The sequence below is a fragment of the Quercus suber genome, unplaced genomic scaffold (genome assembly GCF_002906115.3).
Source record: "Quercus suber isolate HL8 unplaced genomic scaffold, Cork oak 2.0 scaffold_6, whole genome shotgun sequence".
NCBI classification, from domain to species: domain Eukaryota; kingdom Viridiplantae; phylum Streptophyta; class Magnoliopsida; order Fagales; family Fagaceae; genus Quercus; species Quercus suber.
This window is the reverse complement of record NW_027069472.1, coordinates 1,854,301-1,865,449: the sequence shown is the minus strand read 5'-3', so window position 1 is coordinate 1,865,449 and position 11,149 is coordinate 1,854,301. Positions and strand designations below refer to the sequence as shown.

The 11,149-nt window shown below is 33.5% G+C and overlaps 1 protein-coding gene across 6 annotated transcripts; it reads left to right on the top strand.

Moving 5' to 3' along the window:
• The first annotated feature begins 3,229 nt into the window (after positions 1-3,229).
• LOC111997442 (uncharacterized methyltransferase At2g41040, chloroplastic) lies at positions 3,230-9,842 on the top strand. Of its 6 annotated transcripts, none has more exons than XM_024029527.2 (9): positions 3,232-3,599; positions 5,282-5,382; positions 5,499-5,639; positions 6,288-6,369; positions 6,774-6,967; positions 7,107-7,218; positions 7,784-7,888; positions 8,470-8,600; positions 9,570-9,842. In XM_024029527.2, exons 1-8 carry the CDS (start codon positions 3,432-3,434, stop codon positions 8,596-8,598), a joined length of 1,032 nt encoding a protein of 343 aa, XP_023885295.1. In that variant the 5' UTR covers positions 3,232-3,431; the 3' UTR covers positions 8,599-8,600; positions 9,570-9,842. The 6 variants fall into 6 exon arrangements, with proteins under 6 accessions (XP_023885296.1, XP_023885295.1, XP_023885294.1 ...); XM_024029526.2 differs by having other exon boundaries at positions 8,470-8,604; XM_065773212.1 differs by lacking the exon at positions 9,570-9,842 and adding an exon at positions 8,706-9,084.
• Positions 9,843-11,149: the final 1,307 nt, after the last annotated feature.

Below are 11,149 nucleotides of genomic sequence, written 5' to 3'. Positions count from 1 at the left end.
GACTAAAAAAATAAAAACAAACATTAAGAAAGTCAGAGTAAGAGAGAAAATTTTGAGAGTATGAAATTGTAAAATAAACAAAGTCATAAACAGGTTTGAGTGATAGTCTAATGGTTAGTTTGTGATGTTTTATATATGTGGTTTAAACTCCAACTCTTCCTCCCCCACTATGTACCTATCTCAAATTATATATAAATAAATAAATCCATAAACAAATGAGAAAAAGAGATAGGCCAAGCCAATGCAACCTATTGTTTTTGTGAAGTTGTGATTTACAGCTATGTTTCATGTTGGCTTTATTCCATGACAAAAAGTGTTGTATTTGCTTTAATTTTATTTCCTTGTATTTTGTGGGATTTTATTGTATTGAGTTTAGTATTAAGTTGGTGAAGAATCGAGCATAAAATAAAGAATCAGTGCAATTTTGCAATTGGCTCGCGAGTAGCTCGTGAGAAAGGTTCCGCAAAAAAGGGCACATGAGAAGCACATGTTGGAAGCTGAAGAGTCATGCCAGCCTGGAGGATTTCACAAGTGTCTCACGGGTAAGGCCTTCTCGCGAGATACCCGCGAAACTCTCTAGGCTAGAGGATTTTAAGTGTGACTTTCTTACTCTTGACCCATACTATATATACCCTTATTACCCACAAAAATATGAGATGTCATTAAGAGAAAAAAACCCTAGATAGATTTTCTACAACACAGACACCCATCTTTTAGAGAGAGAGTTACTCATCCTTTGTGAGAAATCATTCTAGCCTCTTCTCCTTCCCTCTCCCATTGTCAAACCTTAAGAGGAGATTTATACCCAAACACAACCTACACATTTTCAAAGTGTAGAGAGTGTTTTGGAGCTTGGGAAGTTTTGAAAAATTGCCAAAAGAAGCCAGTGGGGCTTGGTTGATGCAATTGGGTGTATTACGGGATCCAGAAAGTTAGAGAAGACATAACTTCAAGAAGTCTGTCGGTAGCAGGAGCTTGAGGGGCTCAACTACATTAGGTAAACTAAGCTTGAAGGGTCTTTTGTTATTCGTGTACTCTAACTTTATTCTCTAGTGGATCAATTTCGACTTGGAGGGTCGCGGAGAGTTTTTCGCCGAGTTCTTCAATTTCCTCTTCGATAACACGTCTTGGTGTTATCTTGTGTTTGCATCTCTTTTCCCTTACTCTTGTGCTTTACTTTTATTGTTTGTTGTTCATATTTATGCACTAGAGTAGTATTGATTCATTGCGCACAATTACACTTGTTTTGCACTTTGATTAAGTAAAAGTAAAAGCAATTTTTGTTTTCAGCACAAATTCAAGCTTTCAGTTTTAATGAGTCAGCTTTAGATTAACCCATTTTCTTTTAATAAGCAAAAAACAAAAACAAAAACAAAAAAATCATTTCTCCTTTTTATCCTTAAGGTCATATGAGTGAATAGGTCCAAATCCCATTTTGTCAAGTTTAAATAGTAGTACAAAAATTCAGTTTGAAATATACCCAAATTGATCGAATAATCTTGTAGCTTAATTACATAGTTTGCTAAGGGCCTTGTAATTCAATTAACACTTTCTAGTATTTCTAATAAAAACATTCATAATTCAAATCACCTACATCAATCAATCTAAAAGTGTGTAAATTTACATCGTTGCTATAGTAGACATGTTACTATTCACCTGAAATGTTTATTTTAGTGCTATTTTGTGAGAGCTCTAAATGTTTTATTTTAATCCTTATTTTTTATTTTATTTTTTATATATGCTAGTATTATTCTCGTGTGATGCACGACTTGATAAAGACTCATATGTAAGCTCAAATTTTTTAAAATAATTAAAACTAAATTATTAAATAAATAGTAACAATAAATTATAAAATAATTAAATAATTTTAATAAAAAAATTACTTTAAGTTTTGATGGTTTAGAGTTTAGATTTTATAAGTATTTATCTATTTTTATATTTTAAATTTCTCTTTATACTTTGTGTTAATTTCTTAATATGTGATATGTAATGAGTTTAATCATTCCTATTTGAGTCATGTTTAATCTATACCCTAAACAACACAAACAATAATAAACAAATAGTTTCTCAATACCAATTTTTTTTCCTAGTGATAGTCTAATTGGAAAAAAAAAAATCAACAAACTCACAAATTAAATACAATAACCAAAACCAAAAATCAAAACATACACAAAAAGATCAAAAATTGAGAATTAAAAAAAAAAAAAAAAAGTACATAAGAGAACCAATAACTTAAATGTGTGTCCATTATTTTTCTTCTTTATAGTAAACTTCCTTTAGCATAATATCTTGCACGCAAATTCAAAAGTAGAGAACAATAAGTAAGATGGATTTATTAAATTAAAACATAAGTGTAAGTTGCATTTTGAAAAAAAAAAAAATACAACAACATGGAGTGTATTGTGTGGAATTCATTATAGGGATGACTAGGTTAAGAAGGATTATATCGAAAAGTCATGGTTGAATATATATATATATATATATATAAATTCTGAAAATCTTGATAATAGACTTTTAGTTGGAGTAGAATTTAAATTTTTAAAACTTAGATAATAAAACTTCATCTAAATTAAAATATTGTTAAATTTTATTCCTTAGTCAAAAGCTTTGTAGCTTAATAAAATATTAATTTAAAAAGATGCAACTTGAAGAAAAAACAAAAAAAAAAACAAAAGTGTGGGTTGTGTGAGATTTAAGTTTAGAAAATTTTTATAACATACTTTTAGTTTGAATAGAATTTAAATTTGTTTTAAATTATTATTAAATCATGCAACTTTTTTTTTTTTTGGAGAAAGAAACTGAATTTCATTCAAAAAAAAAAAAAAATAACTCAACCAGAATCAGCTAAAAGAACAGAAACAATGGGAGGGGGAACATCCTCCCTCCAAACAACTAAGCCTCTAAATCATCAACTTGAGAGAAAAAACAAAAACAAAAACAAAAACCTAATTATTATTAAATCTGATCCCTTAGTCACGACTCAAAGCATGAGTTGTTTATTTTTATAGAAAGAAAACGGGTTGTAAAATGAGATTTAAGTTTATAATTTTTTTTAGAAAGAAAACGGGTTGTTACATGAGATTTAAGTTTATAAATTTTTAGTTTGAATATGATTTATTTTTTATTTTTTTTGAAGTGAAATATGATTTAAATTAAAGAATATATATATATACACTTGGGTTTTTGGTCCGGTAATAATACGAGGAGTACGTTTGTACACTTAGTTTGTCCCATCAACACGAAACAACACCAGCGTAGCCCGCGATTATTAGAAGTAGAATACTAGTTAGAACTTAAAACATCAACAACAAAAGCAAAACATAAAAGAAACCATACCAAGACAAAGAAGTACAACTCCAACTCCAACTCCAACTCCAACTCCAAGATTGAAGTATCGTGTCGTGTCTTATCGGAGCTCATCATTGAGCTCGATGGCCATAGTCTCCACCTCATCCCTTCGCCCTCTTCACCAATCTTCTTCATTCCCAAAATGCCCCAACTTTTCTGATTATTCCCGATTTCGTCCCCGCCTCCACTTTTCCTCTCTACGCCTCTCCTCCTCCGCCATTCGTGCCACCGCAGCGGTTGCCGTAGAACCGGTAAATACCCAATCACTCCCTCTTTCTCTTCCTTCAATTATTTCATTATTTTCTACTTTTAGCTTAAACGACCGTAACACATGTCGTTTAACCAAAACGACAGGACACTGTGTTGACTGGCATCATAACTGTACAAGTCTTTGTTTTTATGTTTTTATTTTTTTAATTGGCCTTGGAAGTAAGACTATGTTTGACTGCTAAGAAGAAATTTTGTAAGGAGTCGCAAATTTTCATTACTTGCAATGCAAGAAAATGATAAAACTGTGCTCAGTTTATTGTAACTATTTGGTAATTGCCTTAAGGTCAGCCCTATTAGTATTGGGTCATGAAAAACCAAGGCTGGGCAGAAAGCTAAAATTTAAGTATAATGCTTGAAAATTTTAGTTAGAAAAATTATAAGGGGGAAGGCGAGATTTGAATTAGTGATCACCAATTTATGAGGCGCAATCCCCAGTCGATTGTGCTGCCTTTGGGGTTTATGGAGAGATTTTGTTGAAGATTTCTGTTTACGCAATTTTTAGTGATAAATAGGGAGACGTCAATATAGATTTACATGGTTTAGCAATGTGCCTATGCCTGTGTCCAACTGTCCATGGTGAGGGCGCGGCTAATCATTTCATTATATAAATATTTTAGGGATTGCAACACATTTATACTGCCTGTCTGCCCTTGTTAAAAAACCCTGACCCAGTATGTTGAATCTCCCAATATACCATTAAACTAGAGACCCATGTCACTTTATTATTCAAAATACGAGCCACTATCTCTAACAGATTTAGTATGAAAGATAATAATATTCCATCCCGAGCTTTTACAATATACTAGGAGGTGTAGGCACGCTTAAGGGCTGATATATGAATAGCACAAATGAAGTCACAAGACCCCCTTCTGTTGCTAGATGTATAGACCATAGACTGCATATATATGCATGTATGTGCAGTACTTCCCTAAATGCTGATATTTTTTTGCTGATTTAAAATGGAAGATTTTGGTTTCCGTGACTCATCAACTAATGTATTTTAATTTATTTCTGGAAAGAAATAGCCAAATATTGGGCAATATGCTCGATGAGTGAGAAATCTTCCCTCTTCTTCATGTCACTGAAAGATGTTTGTGATTGTTGACTTGATGCTTATTCCTAATCCTGATGTTAAGCCATGTGTAGAGCAGAAAGGCCTTATTGAGAAACAGAGACATGGATTGACTGTCTTATGAATGAGATGTTTCAATGTGCACTTCACAGAGATGAGTTTATACTTTATAGTTATATTAAAATAGCATTTCTATATAGGTTGTAAATGGTTGAAATTGACCTTTTTTTTTTTCATTGCATAAAAGTTTGTAATTGACCTTTAATAGCTTAACATATGGTTGAGGATCACAGCAACTTAATTTTGCAGTGCACAAGTATTGCAGCTCATTCCTTATTATGTATAAACTTGTTAATGCAGATTTTTTTTTTTTTTTTTGGATCTTCATAATAATTGAGGAAATTCTAAATTAAAAAAAAAAAATTTAATGCAGATTTTTTTTTTTTTTTTTGGATCTTCATAATAATTGAATTAAAATTCTAAATTAAAAAAAAAAAAAAATGTAAGAACTTCAACACTATTTTTTGTTATCAAATGTCTGGTTCCCTTTTTCAGTAGTGTATAGAGATTAACAAAAATATTTGCTTCCAGGATTTAGGCACACAGCAGAATCAGAAATTAGAAGTAGATTTGTTTGCTTGCCCTGTATGTTATGAACCACTGATAAGGAAAGGCCCTCCGGGTTTTAACTTGTAAGTTACAATACATAATAATACTTGCAGGTACATATTATTTATTTCATTTATCTGGTTATGATTTGACTTAATTGTTAGCCTGAGGTCGGACTTGATAACTGTGAAACCTGCAGGCCAGCAATCTACAGGTCTGGCTTCAAGTGTAAACGATGCAATAAATCATACTCCAGCAAAGACATATATCTGGATCTCACGATTACTGCTGGTTTGAGGGAATACTCTGAAGTCAAACCAACTGGGACTGAGCTATTCCGGTATGTATGAACTACTTTTCTCTACAGACAATTGCATGCATGGAACTTCATGAATATTGTTGTTTGTCAAATTGGTACTTATATTCATCTTTAGATGTATAATTGATGAATCGAATCTGTCAATTCAGATATTCAGACAGACTAGTCCTCAACCTGTGTAATGCACGGGCAAGTTTGAAAACAAATCTGTAGGAAAAAAAAAATCTAATTTAATTAGAATTTGTTTAGTATTGGGTTGATTTATCCAAAAAGTTTAAACTAACATAGTTTAGCACCATTTGTAACTTTAACTAGCAAATTAAAAATATATACTAGAAGAATGATGCTTAAATATGTGGCCTTTCAAAAGTTTATGTGGCAATATTAGAAGAAGTCAACAAAAAGTTAAAGGCTTTCATTTTACTCTTTTTTATAGATCTAGATACGCATGAACCCAGGATTGGTACATGAGACCCTCCTTTAGATACTTCTTCCAAATCTTGTTTTCTGTTGATTAAAGGGTGTCCCATATTGCTTAAGTTCGTCCTGGATTTTGGTCAAGATATTACAAACTGAAAAATCAGACAATGCTTTGAAATTATATTTGAGCTTTCATAAGATAGCTAATTGTTTGGGTATGTTTACCTTTGGTGCTTGCACCTTTGTTAGGAGTCCACTTGTTTCATTCTTGTATGAAAGAGGCTGGCGTCAGAATTTTAACCAAAGTGGCTTCCCTGGGCCTGATGAAGAGGTATGTCTTCCTTGGCTTTTAGTGTTGTTCAAATGCATCAGTGTTTATAAAATGTTGCCAAGAGTCTTGTAATTCAACTGGAACTTCTTGGTGTTTTTAATAGAGATATCCAAGGTTCAAATTAAACCTCCCTCCCCCAATTGTTGTATCTATTAATTATCAGTATTTGTAAAATGCTTCATGGGGGTGATTCTGAAATCTGAATTAAAAAGAATGAGCCTGCAGTGGAAGCAAGTTTGTTTTGCATTGGTTTGTGGAGACTCTTCATGATCTTGGGAAGACAATCTTTTGTTTAGATTGTATCATCATCTAATGAAATGGAGTTCTATCCTTGTGAGATTGTTTACAAATTCCATTCACCGGTGATACTATATTAATCACATTACCTTTTATATCAAGTGCAGTTCAATATGGCTCAAGAGTACTTTAAGCCTGCTGAAGGAGGTATTCTGGTAGATGTTAGCTGTGGGAGTGGTTTGTTTTCCAGAAAGTTTGCCAAATCTGGGACCTATTCTAGAGTTATCGCACTTGATTTTTCTGAAAATATGCTTCGCCAATGTTATGATTTCATTAAGAGTGATGATACTCTTTTAACTACGTAAGTTAAACTTAAATTTTGTAGGCAATTAAGTTACAGCCTCTATGACATGATTGCATTCAATAATTATGTTTTCTGTAATTATTTTATAAGAAAAGACATTGCTATCCTGATTCACACTTTATTGGAGAATGTGCAGTAATCTTGCTCTTGTAAGGGCAGATGTTTCTAGACTTCCCTTCTCATCAGGTTCAGTTGATGCTGTTCACGCTGGTGCAGCCTTGCATTGCTGGCCATCTCCTTCAAATGCTGTAAGTTTTGTTTCTTTCTCTGATTTTCTTCTAAGATTTTTCCAGATTTTCCATAATGATTGGGTTTGGACAACCCAAAATATGGATCTGACTACCCAAAATATGGATCTGACTATCCAAAATAACACAACCCTTCTTCTACTCCAAGCCTATACTGAGGTTTCCACACTATTCTTGAACTGGGTTGATCTGACTGGCTCCTTGACTTGGATGCACAAAACCTCAGAAAATGTTGCCTCGTGAATCCTACTACAACCACTTTGGTGGCCATTAGGAAATTTTATAATTACCTAGTATGTGTGGAAGGGGTGACTACATCTGTCTGGAGTAAAGTCAAATTTTCAGATAACCCTGGATACCTTGTCAGAAAAGGTTACTTTGTCATGGTTTATACCAGGAAAAAAACTGGATTTATCAGTATTCATGCCCACTATCCACATAGATATCAGGAAAAAAAGAATGTGATTGTCACTGTAGTGTGACAGTTCTCTTTGCTCCATTTAAATGGATGTGTCAAGATTTTTAAGGTGCTTCTTGAACTAATAACAATTCATATATTTGTCAGATAGCAGAAATCACTCGCATATTGCGAAGTGGTGGTGTCTTTGTAGGAACCACTTTTCTGCGATACAATTCATCTACTCCTTGGATAATACGCTCTTTGAGGGAGGTAATACTCGTTCAATGATTTCTGAGTCTGATAAATGATAGATATAATCCCACCAGGGTGAATTTATTAAACTTTTCTGGAATGAGCTCATTTGCATCATGACTTTTCTATTTGACTGAGAATCTGTAAATGTCACACTACTCTTCCTATTTGACCAGTTCAAATGGTGAAACTTATTATCCTTGTCGAGAGTTGGATTGTGTTTTTTTTTTAATAAATGTGAAGGGTTCTTGACTGAAGTTTTTTCATGCCATTGAATGAAGTTACCCAAAAAATCAGAAACCTTTTCATTTAATAAATTGGATCCCCACTTTACCCCCTAAAATTAATTGATATGCAATAGCAATATATTCCTAAACTGGCCATGATACTCCATTAGCTAATAAGAAATTTAACTAGGTCTGTGGGGTCTGATCTATTTGTCTGTTAAAAGTCCATCTTAAATCTAATGCTGTTCTTAATTATTTGTCTCATAGAGTATCATGATAGTGTACCTATAACATTAGCAGTAAGTATATTGCATGTGGTCATAGGATCTGAGACTTATGAAGAGTATTTTGCATGACTCCACTTATGTGCAGAGGTCTCGGCAGAACTATATCTACTTGACTGAGGAAGAGATCAAGGACGTGTGCACATCATGTGGTCTTACAAACTACTCAAGCAAAGTTCAGCAATATTTCATCATGTTTTCTGCTCAGAAGCCATGACAGTAGGTTTGATCCATTTGGAATATCATTTATCCATACCCATCTTTATTTTGTTCCTTTTGTTGATATTTTTGTTCAATGTATATAATCTGCCCATTACATTGTAGATAAACTAGCCTGAAACGGTGCTGATGACAAGGGGCAGATGTACAGTATTACAATTGGTGAAAAGTATAGTTTAGTGTGTAATTTAGAAAGGATTTTACTAATGTGTGCCCTTAGGTCCGGTTAATGTGTGCCCTAAAGGCATATGTTAAGCTTTCCACTTTTGAAAACTTTTTCTCGAGAATTGAAAAAGCTGTCAATACTTTTTCAATTCCCAAGATAAATAATAAAATAAGGTGCTCAATTGTGGTAATGGTCTGATTAGAGGTCTATAGTGACCAACAGCCATTCAAGGGGTACGTAGTTTGTGTTGGTTATGGTGTGAAGAGTGATGAACCTAAGGTGCTCAATGTTGGTAAAACAGTATAAAGCTCTTTCTCATACCTGTTGTAAAACCGAGGGTGGATTGGAAAATTTGGTTCATTTTTTGTGTTGATAAGAAGACCAAACGAACCCAATTTTTCTACCAAATTCATGATTTCAAAAGTATATCTAGTTTTGTGATATTGGATCTTGCCCAATATACTTGGATCAAGTATTTCTGCATAATCTATGATGTTTGAAGTTGAAATGGTTCCTGTATTGGCTACTAAAGAAAATCCTTTTTTTCTTTTTTAACTTTGGGGTATGATAAGATTATCGGACATATTTCTGTGATGAATTCCAGATCAGGTCCATGAAGAATTTAGTGAATAGTGCAAGATCATTCTTAACAAAAACAATGCTAAGATTTCCCAAAATGATAACAGTTGGATGTGATAAAGTCCAACGGGATTTACTTAAAAAAAAAAAAAAAAAAAAAAAAGGGTCCCATGAGCGTGTCTTGTCTTATTTGTTTATGTTTATTCTTTGTTTTTTTCCTCCAGAGGCCCAGAGGTTGGAGCTCGTTGCAATGATAAGTGCCCTCCACCGAAGTGACGTGACAATGTGTCGTGACTTGTAGGCCTCATAAAAGCTGGTTGTCTTGTACACTGCATATAGACATTTTTAACACTAATATGGTCATGAAATGAGCTCACGTGAGATTGAGCTCATTTTTTCCTCAAGCCTCTAGACCTAGGGAAAAGGCTATTCACGTGAACTAGCCCTTAAAAATAAGGGCATACATATATAAAATTGTAATAAAACTCTTTGATGAATTGGCTCAGCTTTTTTTTAATATAAAATTTTCTCGACTTGAGTTAAGCCAATTGAAAACCCCATTTTAAAACAAAGCAAAGTGGGTTTTAATCTATAAAAGAAACTCTGATACTCTCTCATAGTCACACACACTTGATGGCAGAGAGATCCCCTCGTGCGGCTCACACGCTGACCCACACTCTGTTTGTTCTTCTAACCTCACTCTGCTTCTTTGACCTTTGACCACTGGCAAAAGGCACATAAAAACAGCAATATTGAATCAGTCGTAAACTTTATATATAAAGAGGAAGAGGTGGTCAGTCTTTATTAGCTTTAGGACTTTGGAGCTTCAGGGTTAAAATGTTAAAAATCTGTCACCTGGGATCCTTTGCACGTGAGTTCTTGCTTACTATATATAATAACATTCTGCTTTTCATGGCACGTTAAGGCCTGGTGATGGCCCTTATTCTTTGATTTGCTGCCAAGTATTTTCTGCTTCAGTTTATGTCTTTCAGAGAGATATTTTGTTCAGTAATTTGATTTTAATATTTACCACGCACATGTATCATGCAACTTTCCTTGGTCGGTGCTGGTGATCTAGAGGCCGTTTTCAGCCAAAAGATTACTTCCATTGTAGGTATTTTAGATTGCATTTGCAGGTTCCTGAAAAGAATTCTTGCTTCCTTTTTCTTATTTCCACTTTTTTTCTTGTTAATGGAGCTCCTTTTGTGTGTGAAAAAAAATGAAACTGAAACATACTCAGGGAGGTTTCCGGACAATTTATTAAGTAAATGAGAAAATTTGCTCTGATAAAACATCCTGGGGCATTTGAAATTGTTGGGAAAAATATCCAAGAATGATATCAGATTTGAAAGCGATTCATGTTAACTGCAAAACTTAACATATGCGTTTTTGTTTTTGTGTTTGCTCTTGGGATGAAGGACACATAAGGATTAATTGAGCTAAGCATAATAGAGCTTATATATTAAGAAAGAAACAGAATTGGCGGAGAGCTAAGTACAAGAGCAGAACATATATACACATTGGCTGCAATTTTGGAATGTGACACTGACCAGCATTGAGTAATGAATGAACACTATCTAAGAGATTATTTTGTCACACAATTAGGGCAGATTAAGTTTTCAAATATAATATGTAGTAAACTTAACGTTAAGTCCTAAAGTATAGAAATTTGAGATAAAATGATAGAGAAAGAAGCAAGAAGGTGTGGAAGTTTTAAATGGTTAAGAGTCTTGAAGTATAGAAATTTGAGATAAAGTGACAGAGAAAGAAGCAAGAAGACATGGAAGTTTTAAATGGTTCGACT